We start from the raw sequence: 24972 nt of genomic DNA, 5'->3' as shown, positions 1-24972 counted from the left end.
CCAGTGGCAACATACATACTGAGAAGGGCTGTTCTGTCATACTCGTGATAAATTACTCATCTCTAGTGTTGTTGCTAGATGATTAAAAGGAATGCATTTGTCTGGGCTATGCTCAAGATGAACATTCTCATCTCCTGGGAGTCAGTGGTTCATTCATTCTTCCAGGAGCAGTAAATTGGGTCTTGACTAATCTGTCTTTTGCAATGTGTAAAGATGCTGTTAAGAGAGCACAAAATATGTTTAGCCAGCAGTACCAGCTGGACATGAGCCCATCAGGATACTCTGTTCAGTTGACAGCTGTTACCAGAACCACATGAGGGTTAGTCTCTCTCTTGTGTCTCATTCTGCTTGTCATTGTGCTCTTTGTTTTGCTCTGTAGGAGAGGAGGAGAAAGATATAACACAGGGACAGATGCAGCTGCTGGTGGATAGAAAGGTAGGGATGATTTGTACGGTGGCAGTTATTCAATATGACATGCACACCATGCTAGACATGATATTGAGGGAAAGAGTGGAAGAGAGTTCTTGTTATGCCATAAACTGTGTCCTCGCACTAAAAAGGAAATTACTTACTGATTATTCCATCTGTCAATCTTCTTTGAGGAAAGCTATTCCTTTTTTTTTTTTTTTCCCTTGCTGTCTTTTGTGGGGATCGGCCTCATGACTGGTACATGGGTGTACCTGAGCTCTGACACCTTGTGAGGAAGGGAGGAGAGTGGAAAGGAGTGTTGTGAGAACTGATTCAAATGCATTGGTGCACAAGTCCAGATGGGAAAGTCCTGGTGCCTGCCACAAGAGGGGTAATAGGAGATAGAGATGATGATTTAGATGAGGGGACTGAGACCATCATCAGCAAATTTGCTGGTGACACCAAGCTGGGAGGGAGTGTCGACCTGCTGGAAGGCAGGAGGGCTCTGCAAAGGGATCTGTATAGACTGGAAAAATGGGTTGATTCCAATGGGATGAAGTTCAACAAGGCCAAGTGCCGGGTCCTGCACTTTGGCCACAACAACCCCCTGCAGCGCTCCAGGCTGGGCACAGAGTGGCTGGAGAGCAGTCAGGCAGAAAGGGACATGGGGGTACTAATTGACAGGAAGCTCAACATGAGCCAACAGTGTGCCCAGGTGGCCAAGAAGGCCAATGGTATCCTGTCCTGTATCAAAAATAGCGTGGTCAGCAGGACAAGGGAAGTGATCCTTCCCCTGTACTCTGCATTGGTGAGGCCACACCTGGAGTATTGTGTTCAGTTCTGGGCCCCTCAGTTCAGGAAAGACATTGAAGTACTGGAGCGGGTCCAGAGAAGAGCAACAAGACTGGTGAAGGGGCTTGAGCACAAGACCTATGGGGAGAGGCTGAGGGAGCTGGGGTTGTTTAGTCTGGAGGAGGCTTAGAGGTGACCTCATCACTCTCTATAACTACCTGAAGGGAAGTTATGGCCAGGTGGGGACTGGTCTCTTCTCCCAGGCAGTTAGCAACAGGACAAAGGGGCATGGGCTTAAACTCTGCCAGGGGAAATTTAGGCTGGATATTAGAAAGAAATTCTTTACAGAGAGAGTGATCAGGCATTGGAATGGCCTGCCCAGGGAGGTGGTGGACTCACTGTCCCCGGAGGTTTTTAAACTGAGATTGGACATGGCACTTAGTGCCATGATCTAGTCAATGGACTGAAGTTGGACCAAGGGTTGGACTTTATGATCTCTGAGGTCTTTTCCAACCCAGTTGATTCTGTGATTCTGTAGAGGCTGGAGAGCATAGCGTGCCAACACAGGGCCACAAAGGCTGGACCATCCTCTAGCAAAAGTATTACTAGCTGCTCCATCTGTACTCTGAGATGAGTACACTAGCATCTAAATTTCTCCCATAGCAGATGGCCATGGGAGAATAAAAGACCTATGGTATTGGAGAGCTAGGACTTTTTTTAAACATTCAGATCTTTACATCTTCTTTCTGGAAGTCAACATTGGATTTTACAGTGCTAACAATAAACATACTTTACAAAATCCCAAATTTGCTCTTCAACATTGAACAGTAATGTGAAAAGCCTGCTATTTTGCTGTCAGCAAAAATCAATGCCGACCTTCAAAGGAACAAGTAGTAGCTTTGTTATTTAGGTGATGATCTAAAGCAATCCAAGCTTTCTAGAGAGAGATAGGAGATTTCGTTGGACCAAATAAAACAGCTTTTAGACTCACGAATCTCCAGAGCAGGAGAAGGTCAGACACGAACATGGTCTTAGGTAGCCAAAAGCAAGTCGTTTTCGCCAGTTACATGGTTTATCTGACTGACGCTATTACCGCTCCTTCACCAACCCGCCCGGGAACGCCGGCGTGGCAGCACTGCCCGCGGGTCGCTTCGCTCGGGACCGGAGGGCGCTGCCCTCTCTCCCCACCACCCCACCGCGGCACGGCCGGTCCCACAGCGTTGCCGCCGCCCCCTCACCGCCCGGTAACCCCGCCGGTGCTCCCGCCGGCCGCCTGCGCCGGGAGAGGAGCGGCGCAGGGCGCTCCCCCCGCCTCCCTCTGCCGCCGCAGACGCTGCCGTGGTGAATGGCTGCTGCATAATCCCACGGTGCCGGTTGCCAGCACCCTCTCCTCCCTGGAAGGCAGCGGGGCGCCGAGCCCGGCTTTCTCACACCGCCGCATCTCCCCACGGCCCCCTCCCGTGCCGGCGCTCACACTCCTCCCCCGCCCGCAGCGCCCGCGGGCATCGTCGCCTCCCGGAGGCCGACCCGCTGCTGGCTGTGACAGGGGCTCCGAGCCCCTTCGCCCCGCCGCCCCCTCCCCTTCCCCTCTCCCGCCCGCCCCCGGGCCCTCCTCCTGTCACTGATTCGGCGCCGGGGCCCCGGGTGCCTGAGCCCCCCTCCCCAGCCCTGGCCCCCACCGCCGCCGCGGCCCCCGAGCTGTCAGTGCGCAGGCAGCGCTGCGGCCCCGCGCACAGCCCCGCGCACAGCCCGAGCCGCCAACCGCCGCACCGGCCGCCAACCGCCGCCAACCGCCGCCGCGGAGCCGCCACCGCGGGGCGGCAGCAGGTACCGTGCCGGGGGAGCCGCTGCTGGCGGGGCCGGGCTGCACCTGGAGGGGAAGGTGTGGGAATTGGGATCCGTGTCCGGACAGCGGCTGTAGGAGGGGGGCGAGGGCCGGCCTGCCCCGCGGCGGCGCCTGTGAGGAGGCAGTCGGTACGGAGCGGTGCCCGGGCGGCTGCAGAGAGGCCGTCGGGGCTCCCACCGCTCATGCGAAGGCGGGCGCTCGGGACACGCTGCGGAGCTGGAGCCCGTGGCCCTCGGGGCGGCGGGCAGGGCGCGGGCGGGAGCCTGGGCTGGCTGCGCACCTTCGCCGGCCCCGCTGAGAGTCTGGACAATAGCGGGAAATGCCCGAGTTATCCAGACACACACACCCTTTTATTTCCAGTATTAAATGGGTAGAGTTTATGTGGGAAAGGATATGAAATTTTGGCCCCGCTTAGCATGGAGCCGAGGTTGGAGAACCACCCAGGGGCCGACCATGGAAAAGGGCATCCTGGAAAATTCCTACAGGAGCAGTTTCTCAGGTGGGAAATAGCATTAAGCGTGGACCAGTACTTTAGTTTCCTCGGGGAACTGACTCCCAAGGGTTTTCCTGAGACTGGCATACACGACTGATTGTCATGTACAATTTTCTGTCAAATAATCTGTCTTAATTCTTCCCTGTGTACTTGGCAATCCCATTGTCATCTCCTCAGCCCACTCCCTAAAAGCTCCCAGGGAAGTGGGTCAGCATTTCCAGATGATGGTTCTGTCAGACACTCGGTGAGTCTCTGCACTGCTGGCTGACTAGAAGGCAGCATTTTGACCCTTCAGCTTATGCACATACTGAATGAAGTGTGCTTCAATTATTCATTCTGATGCTATTGCAACCTTCTGCAGTTTCTCTTCTCCAGGGACATGATGTGTAACAAGACTTTGAAATACTTTGCCAATGAGGCTGCAATCCTATCTAGGCATATGGCAGCTGTTTGCTTGTCTAGCCATTCTTAAGGGTTAATTTAGGGCAGTAAAAGGTAAGTAAGTCAAGGAAGAATAAGGATTCCCAATAGGGCAACATTACGCTCTTCAGTTCCTCTGTTCCCCTCTAAAAAGCTGAGACCAGAGTACTGAATGGTTACTGGACTAGGCTCTATCAATGAGTTTTGTATTTTCCACCTGGAAGAAAGAAAGCCTTCTAAAGTACATTTGATCTCCGTAATGGAGAACCTATGGCTTTGACATGGAATGGATTTACATCTCATAATTTGTCAGTGTGGTAGACATTTGCTGTTTTGTAGACGAAGAAACAGGTGCAGAAATGAAATACAATAGAACCAGAGATTTGTCGGCAAAACTTGGAATCCCGTTTGTTGTTGTTTTTGTTTTACTAGTGTGATCATCTGTCATTGTGCTGTGCTCTGTAGAGAATGTTCATTGATAAACTGAGAACCATTAATATTTTCCAGGTACAGAAGGCTGAGTGGACCTACAATGGCAGCAGCTGTACTTATGGAAATATAAGATAACTATACTGTCACATGTAGTCAAGTGGGTGTATGATAGCTTTTAAATTCTCCATTTAAATAATAGATATACTTCCAAACAGCAGCAAGGCTCCCAAGTTCTTGGAATACTCACTCTTGTCTAAAATAGTAATCAAGCTGAACACAGCCACACAGAAAAATACTGTGTGTCTAAGGTGTATAGATCCAAGATAGTTTGGACCTTTTGTGCACAGCACCCAATATAAAGACCAAAGAAAGAGACCAGTGCTAGTGCAAAGTGAACATGCAACAATCCTCCAAGTGATCACTGTCATTCTGCCAAAATTTCCACTTTCTTACGGTTAGTTGTAGGCAGAGAGCATTGAAATGAACTAATCTGATAGTGACAGTAGATTTCCAAGGTGAAGAGTACCTCTGAGAATATTATAGTCTCAGCTGAGAAATGTCGTCCTCCAAGATGTGCTCATCTCTACATTGACTCTAGGACATGAGAATAGCACAAAAATAGAGCTTAAAATGCTAGAGTCTTAAAAATGCTGATGTCTAAAGCTTTATTACCAGCATCTGAGGTCAGATGTTAGGATTTGGTGGGATTTGCTCCTGAATTATTCCATTTACCTGTGCTGTTAACTGCCCAAACTATGAAGCATACCTACTAATCCAAGGTGCACAGTTAAGAAAAATAATGATCCACCTGCCATAGAATTACATCTTACTGACTGGTCTGTAAGGGTGAGAGTCTTTGTACTGTCTTGCAAGACACATTAAGGCTGGGCAACTTGATACTTTGTCACACATTATTTCAAAGAATCTACCTGACTCTGATTTTCAACCAGTAAAGGTTAAAAGCTTCAGCTCTTACTTCTTGATTGACACCTGGAAATTTAATATAGATCCCATTGCCCATCAGATCCAAGCTGAAGTAAATCCAGGACTTCATTTTTCCTTTCAGTTTGGGTGCTAGTGAGGCTCTTCAGTCTGCCATCTCAGCAGAGGTAGGGGATGGAGAGCCATGCAGTAGCAAAGACACAAGGGTTATAGATGTGTTAGAAACCACAGAAGTGCCTGAGAGTGGTCACAAAGGAATTAAGGCTTCTCTCCCCAGAAAGGTGGCAGGATCAGTAGCCCAGCTGAAGTCGATCTGCACCAATGCACACAACATGGGCATTAAACAGGAGGAGCTGGAAGCCATTGTGCAGCAGAAAAGCTATGATGTAGTTACCATCACAGAAACATGGTGGGATGACTCCCACAACTGGAGTGGTGCATTGGATGGCTATAAACTCTTCAGAAGGGATAGGCAAGGAAGGAGAGGAGGTGGGGTAGCCCTGTATGTTAGGGAGAGTTTTGATTCTCTAGAGCTTGATGAGGATGACAATAGGGTTGAGTGTTTATGGGTAAGAATCAAGGGAAGATCAACAATCCAGATAACCTGATGGGAGTCTGTTAAAGACCACCCAACCAGGATGAGTGTTGTTGATGTTGTTTGTGAACAGAAAAGGACTCATGGGTGATGTGATGGTCAGAGCTCGCCTTGGGCACAGCAGTCATGAAATGATCCATTTTTCTGTTCTTGGAGAAGTAAGGAGGGCAGTCTGCAGAACTGCTGCCTTGGACTTCCGAAGGGCAGACTTTGATCTGTTTAGGAAGTTGGTTGACAGAGTTCCTTGGGAGGCAGTCCTGAAGGGCAAAGGAGCCCAGGAAGGCTGGTTGCTCTTCAGGAAGGAAATCTTAGAGGCGCACGAGCAGGCTGTCCCCATGTGCCAAAGACAAGCCGGTAGAGAGAAGACCTGACTGAACAGAGAGCTGCAGCTGGAACTTAGGAATAAAAGGAGAATTTATAACTTTTGGAAGAAGGGGCAGGCTACTCAAGAGGACTACAAGGATGTTGTGAAGTTATGCAGGGAGAAAATGAGAAGGGTCAAGCCCAGCTGGAGCTGAGCCTGTCTACTGCTGTAAAAGGCAACAAAAAATGCCTCTATAAATACATTAACAATAAAAGGAGGGCTGAGGAGAATCTCCAGCCTCTAGTGGATGCAGGAGGAAACATAGCAACAAAGGACAAGGAAAAGGCTGAGATACTAAACGCCTTTTTTGCCTCAGTCTTTAACAGTAAGATCAGTTGCACTCCAGTTACACAGACCTCTGAGCTGGAAGACAGGGATGGAGAGAAAAATGAAGCCCAAATAATCCAAGAGGAAATGATTAGTGACCTGCTATACCACTTAGAAATGTACAAGTCTATAAGGCCAGATGGGATGCACCCAAGGGAACTGAGAGAGCTGGCAGAGGTGCTCACCAAGCCACTTTTAATTATTTATCAGCAGTCCTGGCTAACTAGGGAGGTCCCAGTTGATTGGAAGTTTGCAAATGTGATGCTCATCTCCAAGAAGGACTGGAAGGAGAGTCCAGGCAATTGCAGGTGTGTCAGTCTGACCTCAGTGCCAGAGAAGGTCGTAGAACAGATCATCCTGAGTGCCATCACGTGGCACATACAAGACAACCAAGCGATCAGGACCAGTCAACATGGGTTTATGAAAGGCAGGTCCTGCTTGACCAACCTGATCTCCTTCTATGGCAAGGTGACCTGCTTAGTGGATGAGGGAAAGGCTGTGGCTGTTGTGTGCTTAAACTTCAGTAAAGCTTTTGACACTGTTTCCCACAGTATTCTCCTGGAGAAGCTGGCAGCTCATGGCCTGGGTGACCATACGCTTCACTGGGTAAAGAACTGGCTGGATGGCCGGGTCCAAATTGTTGTAGTGAATGGAGTTAAATGTAGTTGGTGGCTGGTCATGAGTGGTGTTCCCCAGGGCTCAGTGCTGGGCCCAGTTCTCTTTAATCTCTTTGTCATTTATATGGACAAGTGGATTGAGTGCACCCTCAGTAAGTCTGCAGATGACACCAAGTTGGGTGGAAGTGTTGAACTGCTGGAGGTTAGGAAGGCCATACAGAGGGATCTGAAATGGCTGGATCAAAGGGCTGAGGCCAGTTGTGTGAGGTTCAACAAGGCCAAGTGCCGGGTCCTGGACTTGGGTCACAACAACCCCAGGCAGCGCTGCAGGCTCAGGAAAGAGTGGCTGGAAAGCTGCCTAGAAGAAAAGGATCTGGGGATACTGGTCAACAACTGGCTGAACATGAGCCAGCAATGTGCCCAGGTGGCCAATAATATCCTGGGTTGTATCAGAAATAGTGTGGCCAGAAGGTCTAGGGAAGTGATCATCTCCCTGTACTCAGTGTTGCTAAGGCCCCACCCTAAATACTGTGTTCGGTTTTGGGCCCCTCACTACAAGACATTGAGGTGCTGGCGAGAGTTCAGAGAAGGGCAACGAAGCTGGTGAGGGAACTGGAGAACAAGTCCTGTGAGGAGCGGCTGAGGGAACTGGGGCTGTTTAGCCTGGAAAAAAGGAGGCTGAGGAGAGACCTTATTGCTGTCTTCAACTACCTGAAGGGAGGTTGTAGCATGGAGGGTGTTGAGAGGAAACAGCCTCAAGTTGCACCAGGGGAGGTTTAGATGGGATATTAGGAAAAATTTGTTCACAGAAAGGGTTGTCAAGCAGTAGAACAGGCTGCCCAGGGAAGTGTTTGAGTCAACATCCCTGGACACGTATAAAAAACGTGTAAATGAGGTTCTTAGGGACATGTTTTAGTGCGTGAGTGAGGTTAATGGTTGGACTCCATAATGTTGAAGGTCTCTTCCAACTAAAATAATTCATGATTCTCTAATTCTATAAGGAAATTTGCTGATGCTCAAATGAAGGAAGACCATGATACACAACTGCTGTGCTGCTGGCTCTCTTGTCAATCCGTTGCCTTCTCGAGTGCTTTCTTGTCTCTGAAAAGCCTCTTTCTAGTCACATACTTCCTCCAGACAGGTTAGAGAGCAAAGGAAGAATTCCTGCTGCCTCTAATCAAAGGTCTGAGGTTTCCTGCAGAGGTAACACAGACAGAATCAGGAGATGATCACAGAGCAAGCAGTAAGTGGCTACTCCAGAGGCTAATAATTGTTTACTAGGGTCCCACTGGAAAACAGTACAAATTCATAAAGTCCTATTTCTCCCTCTTCACCCTCCAGCTGGCTAATTTGTCGCATGCATGTTTTCTGCTGTGCTAGTGCCTCAGTCACAGTGCCAGGAAAACAGTCTATTTTGGGCTAAGGAATCTGGGGGACTATGGAAGTAGTTACTAGAATGAGAGCCAGAGCCAAATGAGAGAGACAAGTTGCTGTTGTCAGGAGGAATACCAGATCATCTTTATTCATATGTACACAAAGGCTTAGTGTCTGTTAGTGCCTGGTTGTGACCACCACAGCTGGCACATGAGCCCTGAGGAAAGGAACCTGCAGTCCTTTGGTCAAGGGCAGATGCAAAAAAATGTTTAGTCCATTGAAATCAACTAGCTGCCTCAGTGCATCCCTTCTAGTATGTGCTGCTGGTGTAACTACTGTGAATGTAATAAATGTTCACATTTCTAATATATCCCTAAATCTGTGAAATGAGCTGGTCACGTCTTTCTCATCCATTGTTTCGGTATTCCAGTAGATTCTAACAGAATTGGCTTTTGTTAATTTTACATATTGAAAGATTTTTTGTGGCATAAGGGTCAGAGATTTGAGGGGATTTTTAAGTAAAAGTTGAGATTCTTGATCATGGTTGTACATTAATTGTATATATTTGCTTTGGTGAGGCACAGGGCATAGCAGGTGAAGGAGACTATAAACTGGGTAAACATGATTTTCTAAACAGGAAAATCTTCTTTAAATAGTACCAGAAGATTTGGAGCTCATAATCTGTATGCTTTTAGTCTGTGCCAGTCCTTCAGAGAGGCCACAAGCTGCTTAAAACTGATATGATAGCTGTGCTGGTGTGTCCTGGATCTGCTTTTGTTCAGTGTTTTCTTAGATGACCTGGGTGGTAATATAAAGACTGAGTTTATCATATTTGCCAGAGACATAAAACTGTGAGACTTGAAATACGCTGGAGGAAAATATTAGAATTAAAAATTATTCCAGCAAATTTGAAGAACTGCGAGGAAAAAAAATGGATTAAATGTGGTAGGGATAAATGCAAGGTACCACAATAAGGCAAGAATAATCAACTGCATAAGCACAAGAGAAGCAAATGAGTAGGTTGCAACTCTGCAGAGAAGAATCTGACTGTTATGATAGATCACAAGCTGAACATGAGTCAATGTCATGCTGTTGCAAATGAAGGCAAACATCTTGCTAGGATATATAAAAGACATATAGCCTGAAAGACGTGAAGCAGTCTTCCTGCTCTGTTCAGCGTCAGTTTGGATGCTGTGTGGAATTTTGATTATTACACTTTCAGACAGGTGCAATTCAATTGGAGGGTGTTCAGAGAAGGGCAGCAGAACTGTTGTGGTTTTACCCCAGACAGCAACTGAGACCATGCAGCCACTCGCTCTGCCCCCTGCAAGTGAAATGGGGGAGATAATTGGAAAGGTAAAAATACCTCATGGGTTGAGATAAGTACAGTTTAATAGGGTGGCAAAGGAAGAGATAATAATGAAAATAATAATAGAATGTACAAAACAAGGGGTGCATGATGCAGTTGCTCACCACTCATGACCCAGTGGCCCATTCGGTCCTGAGCAGCAGTATTTGCCCTGCAGCCAGCTCCACTTTGTATACTGAGCATGACATCATATGGTAAGGAACACCCCTTTGGCCAGTTTGGGTCAGTTGTCCTGGTTTTGCTCCCTCCCAACCTTTTGTGAACCTGGCAGAGCATGAGAAGTTGAAAAATTATTGACTACCTGGCAACAACCAAAACATCAATGTATTATCAGCATTTTTCTCATACTAAATCCAAAACACAGCACTATAGAAGCTACTAGAAAGAAAATTATCCCAGCTGAAACTAGGACAAGGACTTATCAGAGGTCTGAAAAACGTGACCCACAAGATAATTTGAAAGAACTAAAATTATTTAGCCCAAAGACAAGGAGGCACTCAGGGTAATATTACAGTCTTCAGACAAAATTGAGGAGGGAACGTCTTTTTGGGGGACTCATGGTGGAAGGAGCAGAAAGGAAGATTTTTTTTTTTTTAGACTACAAGAATAATTTTCTAAGACCTAGGATAATAAAAATTGCTGAATATTTGATCTGGGGAAGTTGTGAAGACTCTTATTTTAAGAACAAGATAGACAATTGTCTGTGAAGAATGAAACTAGGCTACTCATCCTATTATGGGAATGCACCTTGGACTATTTGACACCTTAAGTTCTCTTCTAGACCATTCTTCTATCAGTTTATTAAGGCAACGTGCTTATTTCATGTAAATGAAAAAAGCTGTCTGCTGGCCCTATCCTGATGTTTGTCTGATATCCAAGGGTAAGCACAGCATCAAGAACACAGTGCAGCTCTTTCTAAAAAGACCCCAAAAGAAAAGTAGGAGCTTACTAGAAAATGGTTAAAAGAGGTCTTTCTTTTTGGGGAAGACATAGCTAATGGGACATTCTGATTTCTCTGAAACAGATGTTTGACTGAGTCTATGAATGCTGAAAACAGTGATATGGAAGAAGAAAAAATGAATAAGGATTAGCAGTAAGTAAAATTATCTGAACTGAAAGGACAAACTCTTCTAGTATTTTACTCCTTGAGTTAAAGACCATCCTACAAAAAAAACTTTTGTAGAGATAAGATGAAATAAAATAATGGAATTCAGAATAGAAATAAAATAAAGCATAGTTCTACAACTGATATGTTTAGGAATTTCTCCAGGGAGAAAAAATCTAGGACCTATAGTATTCATAGTTTAACATATATTGTTTAATATAAGTAGAACAGATGGTCCCCTGTGCATGATGAAAAACTGCTGGATCTCTGTGAGGAGGCAGGTAGAGAGAAATAAGAGAGCAATGATCATTTCTTTTGGATGCTGTAGTGGTGAGCTGCATATAAGATCCTAAATAGAACACATTGAGTCCAACCAAACATTTTTTTAATCCCCTAAAGGGAGAAGGATTTTTCTTTCTCCCCAGGCTTTAGACCTCTCCACTCAGACAAAAAGAAAAGCTCTTAGATAAAGACATACTAGGAGGAGTGCAAGTCTTTTTTAGACCAACCAGGCAATAGAGATTTTTTTCTAAGAAAACAGGTACTCTCTGGGACTGAAAGGCTGCAAAGCAACTGCTGGAAAGAGTCTGTGTTGAATGAACAAGACAAGCAGAAAATGAAGAATTAGGCTGTGCTTTTTACAAGGCTGTTTTCACGGAGCTGTTGCTCAGTGAACTGGAGCATATTAGCATTATAATCTGCTGTCATTCAAACACTATTAGACTGGAATTATCCATACATTGATGGAAATCCTCATATTTTTATTTACTCTGGACACGTGCGAACAAACTGTGACACTATATAAGTTCGATTGCTTTTTCCCCTGCCCTCATCTTCCCTTGCTGCTTGGACACTTTTGGGAAAAATAATGATGTGTTTAGAAAGCCGGTCACTTGATGCCCCAGATATTTCAAAGTAAATTCACGTTCCTTCCACCCAAGGACTGATCATTGCTTCACATTAGCTTGTATTGCTTTTCCTGAGTTTATTTCATCACTCCTTCTCCCATCCTTCCCTTTGCTTTCTTTACTCCTATGAGTATGTGAAACACAGTCTTTATTTGGGAGAGAGAAAAGGTGTCCAAAAGCAGGCTTGCCGTGACCCAAAGGAAGTTCAGCTTTGGAAAAAGGTGGCTCTGGAAAGTGATAAAGCAAAGCATAGCTAAAGTAAGAAGTCTCCTTTTTACTAGTAGGTGGAGGGGTTGCTCTCTGTGAAACTTGTGAGGAAATCTGAGACACGCTGGGCAGAAAACTACTGAGCATGCTGGAGGGCATTCCTCAAATGGTGATCTCCTGTTGGAGGAGTTAGACAGAAGTACCTAGAAGGAAGGTAGGGGACTGAAAGAATTTGAGAAGAGGGAGCACTGGTTTGAAATATGAACTGAATATGAATATTTGGGTTTCGGGTGCATGCTTGAAATTTCTCAGTGTGGTTGTGAGGAAAGTGTGTAGGCTATTGCAAATGGCACTTCTGTCAGTATGAGCTGCATATTTAATGCAATGTAACAATATCCAAGCCTGCTTTAAATAAAGCATCTGCAATAACAGTGTTCAGAACAGCTATATCCTTCTTGTTATTTTTTTTTCTTTTATGTTATGCCTAGTTAAGGACTAAAAGTTACATAAAACCTGCCAGTGGGTTACTGCAGTCTTTATTTCCATATTTTAGCAAAATTCTTTTCCTATAAGCAAAAATCAGAGGCAGCAGCTTCAAGCTGTCAAAAGCGATTTTGCCTAGGAGGAAACTGACTGGTCACGCTGATGAGCCTGGAATCTGTGAACACTTGACAGGCTCTGAACACTTTCTCACTGTGAATGAGGAACTGATGAGTGAACAGCAGTGTCCAGCAGCGCTTTTTGATGGTAATGCCAAAGCCTTTTACCAGCAGCTTCCCAGTGCAGATGGTAGATTTACAGAAATAGTCACACAAAGATTTCTACTGCCATTATGAGGATACTGGCATTTCTTAAATAATGGACACAACATAAAGCCAGAAAGGAGATATGGGAAAACTTTGTAAAACCTTATGTGTACTGAGGAGATTGTTCAACAAATGCTTCTCTCTGTCCCTCCAGCCAGGGTAGTAGACTCTGCCTTGTGGGCAGCAGCACCCCTGTGTCAGATTGTCACAGAAAAATACAAGTTTCAAAGCACAACTGTGAAAACTTGACATGTACAGGGTTTAAGGGAGGAACTTCACAGCTCCCTGTTGAAGAAGATGACAAGCTGATTAAATCCATGGACCAAAATATACTCAGAGTTTTAAAAGTGGAAACAGAAACTGGGGTTTTCCTGAAGAGTTCAGTTATGAATTCACAGCTTTGGGATGTGTCATTTGCACCAGCTATAGCCTTCTGAGAAACTGTTGTTAGTAAAATGGCTGAAAAACTGAAAAGGCCTAAGTTCCAGCTATCTATAGGCATTCCTCAGAGAGGTCTCATGACAAGAGATTAGACAGGAAAAGTCACTGGAAATGGGGAACTGCACATTGCTGATTGTGAAGGGTCAGTACCAATAAATGTGACAATGACTAACTTTGCTAACTTATTTTACTACTTTTAACTGTGTAACTGTAGACATAAAGGAAAGAATGCTACTGGGCCTGTAACTTGATAAACCTGATTCATTAAAAGAAATAGATACTAAAGAACACTTTGTAGAATTTCATTGTTAGTCAAGAACTTCTGTACCACTCGGGACGAGTCTTGGTGACAAAAATGGGTGTAGTCACCTGCAATGATTAGTCTTTGAATGGTTGCTTCTTGATCTGTCTACCAATTCACTGGAAATTAAAGCAACAGGATTGTCATGTCAGACAATTAGAGAACAGGACCAGAAAACAGAACTCCTTAGTGTATGTGAACTTTGACTGACACCTCCCTTTCCCCAGAGTCTGACAGAGCAGAGTTTTCATTCTGAAATAATATTGGCCTCTGCTTTGGTGCTAAGCACGTGGTGGTTGTTTCTTCTCAGGTCTCCAGCTCCAGGTCTGAAAGGAGACCAGGAGCAGAAAGGAAGATGACAGAGCAGAGATGGAAGATACACAGATCTTAATGCCTTTGATCACTTTCTTCATTTAACTGGAGCTCAGTGAATTTCCAAATTGAGATGTTGCAGCATGTTGGCAGTGAAAAGCAGCACTGCAGTGCAATTAACAGTGTTCTCTGAGTACCTTCACAGTAATGAAACAGCAGGGCATGAAAAGAAATGAAGGTGATCCTTAGCTGAGTGTGATGGCAGATGTTAAAAGACCGCATGCTTTCCTGCCTTACCTGTCAAAACAAGAAAAAAAGTCCCAAGGAAAGCAGCATTCCTGTAGGCAAATGACCCAGTACAGTCAGAGTTTTTTCAGATAAATTTGCAAAGCCTACTGTCAGAAAATACCAGTCAATAGCATGTGACATTTTCTCAATGTGCAGCATTTGATGGATAAAAAGATCAGAGCAATTATGTTTCCCTTTATGAAACAGTGTTACAAGTTGATATATCATGCAAAGGGAACTGAATCTCATCCCTTCTGAAAGTTTCCTGTTAACTGCAGGTAATCGAGACGGGGGCCAGAGCTACCCAATTTGTGAACATCTTTGGTTGCATTACTAAGTCAGCTCTTTGCAGTTAGTGAGCTCAGACGTGACTAAGAAACAAAAATGCTTTTTGTTTTTGTTGCATGTAATCCCAGCTGGCACTCAGCAATCCATTAATTCCCTTAGGGTCCGATTACTGGGCTCCACAGGCTCATCCTAACTTGCAATTTGGTGATCAACCAGCAAGAATCAGCATATTCCCTCTAGCTTTCACCCAGGTGGGTGATGTGGCAGGTCTTGGAGCAATGACTGGAGGGCAGCATTCCAGTGAGTGGGGGAATGAGTTGGAAGCGACTATTGCAGGCACAGAGTTCCAGGAAAAGTTAAAATTACATGCCCACTCAAGGGAGAGAAAGAAAGAGAAGGTGTGGCTATGCAGCTAGAGAAGGAAACACACAAGAAAAATCTAGAACATGTTCCTTTTTCTTGATTAGGACCTTACATAGCAGTTAAGTGAAAATCATGTATTGGCTGATGAAAGTGCAGGAGCACAGAATCACAGAAAGGAAATTGAGGACATAAAACCATTACAGCGAGGACAATGAACACACCTTGAGAATACACCATAGGTTCCAGTATCTCTTATAAGACCTCCACAATCACGTGTACAACAACCTTCAACAGGAAGGTGTAACACAGAAGTTGTGATTCCTGTAATGTATAGACAGTCAAAATGTCTTTTCTGTTTAGTTCACCTTCATGGGTGCAGGTTCCACAGGTTCCTATTAGCTCCTGGACAAATAAACCTGCTATTAACAGTTGTTTTCATTCTTAATGAGGGCACAAGAGGAAAACATGAAATGATCACTTCAAGATTTTTCCCAAATTATTCTATGATTAAATGACTCTATGACTTTGTCACTCACGGTTCAGTTTACCCTATTGATGATAATGTAGAGATGTTTTTTTTTTTAAAAAGTATCCCTAAGGATGTTAGCTACACCACCACTTCAGGAAAACTTAAGAACCAGCTTGTGTTCAGCACGGCTGTCTGAAAAGCTTTTTCATTCTTTATCAACCCTCTAAGGTCCCCATGCTTCTTTAGTTCTTGGAAGAACTGTTCGTATTCTTCCTGCTCAAACTATTACTAAAAGAAATATTAAAAGAGTAGACTGTGATGTTGAACCCATCTGTGCCTTCCTTATGTTACCGTTTTTTGTCACCAACCCAGAAATATCTTCTGCAAACACTTCTAAACTTTCTCCCTCACTGCTTCATGAGCACCTTTCATGGTTTATGTAGCTTTTACCTTCTTCACATTCTCCTTTAGCACTGCTATGGTACTAACTGGATCTTGCCTGTTGATTCCAGCTGGTTGTATGATAAAATGGAACCAAAATGTTTTCTGATTCTTTCATTTTTAGCACCTTTAATCTGGCAGGGTTTGGTTTTAGGTTTGGGGGTGGGGGGGAGGGGTGCTGTTGTTTCCTCAGAGTTTATCATAAGATAGCAAAAGTAAGAAATCCTATGATACATTTGCTTGTTATTAGCCATGTCCCCTATCCTATGACTTCTAGACTGTCAGCATCTTTTAAAAGCTCTTCTGCAGAATCCAGCAATGGGCTGTTCAGCAGGCTACCAGTTTCTTTGCAAAGTACCGTAACTGATTATCTTAAGCCAGGTCAGAAGTTTAAAATAAAACTATTCCTGTAACTGAGTCTTGTTCATTTTTAAATAAAAAGTAGGTCTGTTGCCAGGGCAGTCTGTCTGGCAGTGTCCTTGTGCTTCATATGGTTTTACTTCCTCAGCCAAAGCAAAAAAAAAAAGGACTCGGGTGAAAGGTCCTCTCACTACATAACTTCCAGCCCAGCCACCTGGAGCAATGAAATTGCCCTCTACTCCATTCTCTGAGGTCTCTGTGCCTTTCTGTCTCTTTAGAGGTAGCTTTTGCACTGGCCACTCTGTCTTTGGGAGCCTTCCTGTCTTTCTGTCTTAACTGAGATCTTTATGGAATATGATGCCAAAGTGTCAGTTACTTTATTTTGTCTATTGAAATAATACCTGGTATTTCAGGCCAGACTGTCTCTGTTAATCCTTTATGCCAGTGTGATCTGCCTTCTGGCACAGCAATCAGTTCCTCCTGGAGAGATGGGATGCTTCAATAAAGCCTTGTTCCACAGGCTCAGCATCTCTTGGGCACACCAGGAGAAAGAAATGCACACATAAAACAGGAAAAAAACCAAAGGTTTGGGGGTGGGAAAAGAGATGGTTTTACTTTGGCATTACTGTAACTGTGACCAGATCCATGTAAAAATTCCTGCTGTTGAAATGGTCTTGGTGGTTTTTGTCTAGGTGTCGCAATGTTAAGTAAACACTGTATAGCAACAGACTTTTGGCTTTCTTAAGCTGTGGTTTCCAATCTTCTCTAGCCTGTGCTTTCACAGAAAACATTTATCACTGAACTCATTCCCTCCATGGCTAGATTTTTCACTGCTTACTGCTGGTGTCATTTCAATGATGGCTTATCAACAGTTTATTTAGCTGCACGTGCAGAACAACTTTAAGGTATTCAAGACATTTTATGAACTACAGTTTAAACTCAAATGTTCTAACAATGTTTTCTGTTCTTTCACTTCTGATCAGTGTTAGTGTATGTTTCTTTGCTTTACAGTTTTTATTGTTTGTTTGAGGAGTGTGCATGTGGTATAGAGTTGGATTTGTGCAATTTGTTCATTTAGAAAAGGATGTAAAAAAAATAATTATATTACACTTTAAAGCATTAGTCTGTTAGAATAACTCCTTGCTCCCACCTAGGATTTATTCAGCTATCCTCTCTACTAAAATATCACTTTATCTAAATGAATATATTTTAAAATATACATAGTAGCCAAACCAGAAGACACGGTGTGTCACTCTGGCACTTCAAATGTGTGTAACAAATTTATCTGAATGCCATTATAGGAAGAAAAATCTTAATATCAGAACTATTTTATTTCCATTTTCATCCATGAACATCTACCATCTTACATATCATCATTATAGCTTAAATAGAGTTGTTAGGGCTTTGGTTGAAATATAGCAGGTTTAATTAATATTGGGAAGTGCAGCATAACATTAGAGTCTTCTGCCAAAACACAGTCTCTTCATTTCCTTTTCCTGAGTATGGCTAGAGTGGAAGCACTTCAAAAGAATTTTTGTCTCTCCACAGCTTTGTGTACACGGAAGCTGGTTTATTATGTTAAAGGTCTCCGTTGAATCAAAGAGACATTTAAAATGAAGTACTTTCTATAGTAATACCATACAGATCTGTCTTTCAAAGTGTGGCTCATAGCTTCCAAAAAACCATCTTGAATGCTTCAGGCAATGTTTCACCTCTCAGGATTGTCCAAAAGTTAAAAAAACACATTAATCAAAAGCAGAGAAAGGCTAAAGCCATAAGTGATTCCCTGGTTCTGTTGTACAGTACTCTTTATGCAGATTTTGCTTTTGAGGATCTGCTACAATTAATTTCTCCCTGACATTGGAAGAAGTGATACATTTGCATTATTATCTGATGCTCTTAATCTGTATCCAATGAGTGGAACAGACAGTATGTGGTATCTGGGGAAAAAAAAAATCTTGCTAACCATAGTCCAAGAAGGCTGTTCATTACACAGGCTTTCAGTGATTCAGATAATTGAAACATTTGCAGCTGTCCTTAAATATGAGAGTGAGATCTAGGAAGAACAGGGCTTTGCTCTTGCAGCTTACAGGATTTTAAGAAATTTTACTAACAGTTAATCCAACTGCACTACTTCACTTTTGGTTTACATCTCATTCTTCAGTAATCTTATGGGTAAAACACCCTCTGAAATTCAAGAACTCTTGCCTAAGATACAACTAGGGAAGCTCGCTCAATATTTTAGAATAAAAATAAAAGCCTTGTGAGTTTTACAAGAATATCTGGCCTACAAATCTAGAAATGGGTGACCTTTCTATTATTGAAAGTCCTTTCCTAAATCCATGGATTTCAGTCAAAGAGTGAAGCTAATTGTCTTTCCACTGGTGGATTGATTCTGTTCCAGGACAGAAAAATCACCTCCAGCAAGAACAAAGCTATTAAAATTTCCGGGTCATGCAAATGGTGAATTCTGTCTCTTTCTTTTCAAAAAAAGATTTGCAACTCCTGTTCTGCTATGTGAGTCACTACCATTTTAGCCTCTTCTTTTCAGGTCATTAATTTAATGTCAGTGCCTTTGAGAACTGTTTAGCTCCATCACATTTTGTGCTTCCTACTCCAAAATTAGTTTCTCGACTTCCCTGTGGGCTGATGTCCCTGTTGGTACTACCTAATGTAAAAGCAGTATTATACCCTGCTTATCCTTTGAGTCTGCTTAGGTTCATTGCATACTTCTGTAGTGTTACCATAATAAGGAATGGTAGAGTAGGGGACAAAGGGCCCTGATTTGTATGTAAACGTAATGAGAATAAAACAGCTGCTATATTTGACACGTGCATGACCCATGCTGAAGACCCACTTTGCACCTCTGGCCTGGGTCTTTCACCTCACTCTGCAGTTTTAAAACTGATGCCATAGCATGAACATAAGGCCGATACCACAGTGTTCATAGTCTTTTCCATGCTGGAAGAAAGCTATCCTAGTAAAAGACTTGGGGACCAGACACATTTGCTGAGGGAGCAACAGAGCATTTTGGAAGCTTTATCTTTCAGAGTTACTATGCTAATACTCGAGTCCAAGAGTTGCTGTGAGTTGCCTCTGTTTATGGCAGCTCTGTAGTTAGCTGAGTCTTCTTAATGACTGGCAAATTATTCTTAGACTAGATTAATGTGAGAGGCAGTTATTAGATACTTTCTAAATAATTTTAAATAGATGAAGAACCTGAATAGTCCTGAGAGTGGTGAGTGGGAGCTGTCAAGGAAGCAACTTGCTAATGGAAACACGGCATAATTAACTGCCTTATTTAAATGACACACCAGTAAGCTATTGGGTAGAGATGATAAGGGACTGCAGCAGCAGAGAGTCTTTGCAACTGGGTGATCCAACCTTTTTCAAAGTGACCTTATTACAGAGAAATTAGCTTGGGGACAGAAACAAGGATAGTGGTCATTTGAAGGAACATAGGGTCAGATTTGCTACAGAGTTTATTAAACTGTTTTGTCTTTTTGTGGGTTTTTTTGGTTTGTTGGTTGTTTTTTTTTTGGTCAGCAGTGACGTGGTTGCAGTATATTCCCTAACTCCTCTATACGCTCAGCAAGCTCTGGAGAACAGGCAGTGCTGTAGAACCAGACTGGTTAGTGTAGCTAAAAATGCAAATGCCAAATCCTTTCCTGTAATTTCTTCTCTCAAGAGTGTGCAGCCGTATCACAGTCATCCTGGTTCTCCATGTGACCATACCATGGTGATCATTGGGGTAGCAATGGATGGGTATGAATCAGGAATATCTAATAGCCCTTATAAGTTTGCCTTCGGGGTATGGCTTTCTAAGCTGGAAGATGAAGTGAGGCTGCCATGCTAGATGTAGCACTCTGCACTCTGCAAAAATAATACTGCTGAACCAGAGGATGAGCTCGCAGTAGGACTGTTTGGGATTTAGTTCTCGGTGGGATGTTAGGGCTTATTAGTATTGTTTAAATGGCAGCAATGGCCAAATGCTGTACAGACATGGGAACAGAAGAGTCTTTGCCCTGAGGAGCTCACAAACTAAATGGCAAAGTGAGGAAAAATAAAGACAGCATGGAAGCAGATGCATGGCAATTAGCCATGGCTAACAGTTCCATTGAACATGCTTTCTTAAATTCATTTACTGGAGGAAAGATTGTCTGTCAGCCGTGCCATTAGCTGGTTAGTTCCATGTAAGTGTCATGGCTTGTGTTAGTAGCAAGTGAATTTTCACTTGTTTACTGTTGTCTCAGTAACCTCTTCATAAGTACTAGAAGGCTACTCTTAGTTCTCCCCAAAGCTTTCTCTTCTCCAGGCTAAACAAGCCCAGTTCCCTCAGCTTCTCCTCACAGGGCAAGAGCTCCAGACCCCAATTGTCTTGGCTGCCCTCTTCTGGAGTCACTGAAGTACCAACTAACAGGCAATAATGACTACCTGTGGTTACTGGCTACATTTTGTTGATGCACCCCAGTAGGCTGTTAGCCTTCATTACTTGCAGGGCACAGCACTGACTCAGGTATAAGCTGTTGTTCTCCGGGACTCGATCATTTTCAGTAGCATTGCTTCCCAGCCAGTTCATCACCAGCCTGCACCAATACACAGGGTTTGTCCATCTCGCATACTGGAATTTGCATTCATTCTTGCTGAATTTCCTTTCTAGTCCATTTCTGCAGCCCATCCAGGTGCCTCTGAATAGCAGCTGTGGCTCCAAGTGTATTGACAAAGCCCCTGTTTTGGTGTCATCTGCAACATTGATGTATGGGCATTCTGTCTCCTTCTCCACGTCATTGACAAAAAATATTAAAGAGGACATTTGAAATTAAATATTGAACACTAGCCCTTGAGCCTAGCAACCCAGACAGTTTTTCACCTATATAGTAGTCCACTTATCTAGACTGTAACATCACAACTTGGGTACAGGAATGCTCTTGCTAAAAGATAGCTGACATCCACTGGTGTCTTCTCACAAGAAAGCAATCAGTTTGGTTAGATGTGATCTACCCTTAGTTGATCAACACATGCTAAACATCATGTCCTTTTGCTAGAAAAGTGTTCCAAGAAGGACACTCCATGAGTTTCCCAGGGACCAAAGTAATGGACTAATGGGTCGACTGGCCTGTAGTTCATCAGGTTGTCTCAGTTGTCCTTTCTGAAGACAGGTGCAACATTTGCCTTTCTCCAGTCACCAGGGACCTCCTTTGATCTCCATGACCTTTAAAAGATAATAGAGAGTGGCCTCAATATTACATCAGTCAGCTCTCTCAACACTCTTCAGTGCAGCCCATGGGGTCTCATCTATATATTCAGGAAAAGCAGGCTGAGTCAAAAAAACATTCTGAATTCAGGGGCATAGAGGAAAATACTGAGATGTTTGTGAGAGAAGTGATCTAATGCAAAATTAGGACATGGATGGAGATTTCTTTTTGTCTTTTCTAGTGTGTCACTTTCATGTAATTAAGAATCTAATTCATTCTTGGGTTCATATATATTAGAGCTGCATTTCAGATTTCAGTTTTATTCTCAAGTGTGAAAGAGCATGGACTGTATGTCACGCTAAATTCCTGATGGTGAGTAATTCAGGTATCACATCTTGCCAAAACAGGATCCCATTGCCGCTTCACAGTCTATGTGCATTCCATTTGCTTTACTTGTATTTTTTGCTTTACTTCTATTACTAGGCCATCCCAGTTGATTCAAACATTTACCTCTTTATGCTTTTTAATTCAGGATTTGTCTTCACTCCTCCCCGCAATGAGTAGCATGTTTTGCTCCTGTTCTGCTGGTCTGTGAATTCATTGTTTGCAGGCTGGCAAGAGACCAGTTCTGAGGTGACAGATGGGGGAGACTGCAAACCAGGCAGTTGCCTCCCAGCCTGAATGATATTTTAATAAGCACAGAGAGGTGACAGAGAGAGAAGCTTCTCACTGCAATGACTGGCAGTTTTGTTTTCAGCCTGAAAGCCCTAATAGATGATTTTTGGCCTTAGTCCAAAAAAAAATTCAGAGAAACTCGAAGCAGAAAATCTCATTAGCTCCTAACTTACCTCACTTTTTTTATTAGCACAAGAAGCTTTTTCTCTCTGGTCTTCTATCCAGATAGGGAATTGTTTCCTTGTTTTTTGCATTTCAGTTCTCTCTCAGGGATTCTAGACTTTGGGAGACTCGCATTTTATTTATCTTTTGTTTTCCTTTTTTTTTCTCATTTCTTTCATTTTCTCGATTGTCTTTCTTCCTTCTCTAAGCAATCCCTCCTCTTTTGGTTTCTTTACACTCTTCACAGTTCGATGGTGAAATTTGTCTGAATAATGGGGTCTACCCACTCACTTGGCTTCAGCTTCCGTATCATCCTGTGAGACAGCTCGTGCAGTGCAGAGGAATGGCGTCTGCATGGCAATCTCTAGAGCATATGTCCTCTTCTCCCTGCCCCTCTGTATCTCAGTTGTATAATACAGGGTCTGTGTAGGGCTTTGTTTCATCCTTGGTCTTATAAATAAAAGCACTACAAAAGGGAGCTCTGGCAAAGCCTCAGCAAGCTCTGAGATCCTTCTGCAGTGTGAGCAGCACAATGTTTTGCAGACAAACTGTAGGACAGCCAGGCTTTCAAGGGAGAAGATCTTTTTTCTTCCTACAAGTAGAGGGAAAAGAGGTCCAGTTCATGCTAGGAAAACATAAAAATTATGCTGGCATCTGAATTAGGGTATGGTGCCTAACACTGATCAGAGAATGCACTAGAAACTTCTCAATATTTGGACATAGACCTTCATGTCTATTTAGCAAGATCTGGGTCTGAGTTTCAACTGGAGCATGAGCTGGAAATTAATAGGAATCCTGCTAAAATATGCTTATTTTTCCTTTCAGATACAATGATGACACTGAAGGTTCAGATCCTGTTTGGCTTCCTTTGCTGCATGATTTTTCTGCCTATAAATGGCTTTCCAGCAGACACTAGTACTGAATTTCGCTCCGCTTTCTCTGTGGCCAGAACCAGCAGCATGGAAGGGAGCTCTGAGATGGTCATTACCTTTGACAAAGTGTATGTGAACATTGGCAATGACTTTGATCCCAAGACTGGATTGTTCCGCTGTCGAATCCCTGGAGCCTACTACTTCTCCTTCACTGTTGGGAAATATCCAAAGAAAAATTTGTCAGTCATGCTGATGAGAAACAAGAATGAGGTGCAAGTGATTGTGTATGATGAACATCACCGCAAGGAACGGAAAGTAGCCAGCCAAAGTGCCATGCTGCAGCTTGACTATGGTGACACAGTGTGGCTGCGTTTACATGGAGACCCCAAGTACGCTCTTTACAGCAACGTGGGCCCCTACACAACTTTCAACGGCTACCTAATCTATCCAGACACTTCTGCCTTCTTCCAGAATGCTCTTAGCTCTCAAGAGCTGAGGCCACACCATAACACTATTCAGCAACTTCCCAGAGAGCAGAATGAAGCTTCACAGCAACATGTGTTATCTGATCAACCAAGCAGGGAACAAGACCCTCGGTCTGCATTTTCTGTTGCCCGCTCACAAAGTGTCCTGGGGACAGATGACAAGCAAACTCAGCATGAGCCAATCACATTTGACACAGAGTTTGTGAACATTGGAAAAGATTTCAATTCCTCCACTGGCATCTTCACATGCCGTATACCAGGTGCATACTATTTCTCCTTCACCATTGGCAAAATGCCCTTTAAGACTATGTCAGTGAAACTTATGAAGAATCACAATGAGGTGCAGGCTATGATCTATGATGACAACCACTCCAAGAGGCGGGAGATGCAGAGCCAGAGTATCATGCTGCCTCTGCAATATGGGGACACTGTCTGGCTCTACAGCCATCAGCACGATGGCTACGGTGCCTACAGCAACCATGGCAAGTACATCACTTTCACGGGCTTCCTGATCTATTCAGAGGCTCAGCCAAAGTGGCTTCCAGGTGCCGGCTCACCCTAAGGGTCAAATAATGAAGTGCAATGTGAAAGGAGCACAAGAAAAGCCAAGGTGTCACGAACTTGGGTGTAGCTCCTCTTTAGAATCATCCTCTACTTTGAGCATGCTATCATCTGTCCAGTGCTTTCCTTATGCTGCACGCTTGTGCCGTCTGCAGGGCCACTGCTATGTCTGCCATTCATCCGTAGAAAGGTCTCTACAGGTTGTATGTGTGTTTCCTGTGTTGGTGTTTGATTTAAGCATAAAGCATGAGGTAGTTTTGGGGCAGGGTTGGGGCAGTGTAGTGAGATGCTGAGGATCAGAGAACCACTGCAGTAATGTTACTGCAGAACCCCAGCATCCAGAAGTCAAGGGATGTGGTGACTTTCCTTGCACATCTGGGGAGGGAATAAATGTAATGAAAATGAGTGTAATAAAATACAAAATATGTAACATTTTCTCAGACTGGAATTTGTTATTACTTTTAAGACTGATGTGCTTGTCACTGCCCGAGGTACCAGTTCAGGAGAGAAAGAAGCATGGTGATCATATGAGCTGCATTATGTGTCACTGAGCCACTCTGCATCGGTGTACACTTTCTTTATCATTCATGTGTGTGAAGTGTTTTTACCTCTTACGATTTTATTGCAAGTTTCATGAAATTTGGTGCTTTTCTTAACCTGAAGTTGCTGAAATCAAGAACCTGTGTTTAGAGAATCTCAACTTCCATTTAATGCAAAATAATACATTTAGAAACAAACAAAAAAGCGGGCATCT

The 24972-nt window shown here is 43.6% G+C and overlaps 1 protein-coding gene across 2 annotated transcripts; it reads left to right on the top strand.

The window, feature by feature from the left end:
* Nucleotides 1-2903: 2903 nt before the first annotated feature.
* Nucleotides 2904-24618, top strand: C1QTNF4 (C1q and TNF related 4). 2 transcript variants are annotated; one of them, XM_082057898.1, is made up of 3 exons: nt 2955-3027; nt 11004-11072; nt 23126-24618. In XM_082057898.1, exon 3 carries the CDS (start codon nt 23131-23133, stop codon nt 24217-24219), a length of 1089 nt encoding a protein of 362 aa, XP_081914024.1. In that variant the 5' UTR covers nt 2955-3027; nt 11004-11072; nt 23126-23130; the 3' UTR covers nt 24220-24618. The 2 variants fall into 2 exon arrangements, with proteins under 2 accessions (XP_081914023.1, XP_081914024.1); XM_082057897.1 differs by lacking the exon at nt 11004-11072 and having other exon boundaries at nt 2904-3027.
* Nucleotides 24619-24972: the final 354 nt, after the last annotated feature.

Source organism: Streptopelia decaocto (assembly GCF_964273445.1).
Source record: "Streptopelia decaocto genome assembly, chromosome: 7".
NCBI classification, from domain to species: Eukaryota; Metazoa; Chordata; class Aves; order Columbiformes; family Columbidae; genus Streptopelia; species Streptopelia decaocto.
The sequence above is the reverse complement of the archived record's forward strand: the minus strand, read 5'-3'. Positions and strand labels throughout refer to the sequence as shown.

Bases quoted from the DNA above. Each gene is read 5' to 3' on its own strand.
- C1QTNF4 (XM_082057897.1), top strand. From the start codon at position 23,131: ATGATGACACTGAAGGTTCAGATCCTGTTTGGCTTCCTTTGCTGCATG.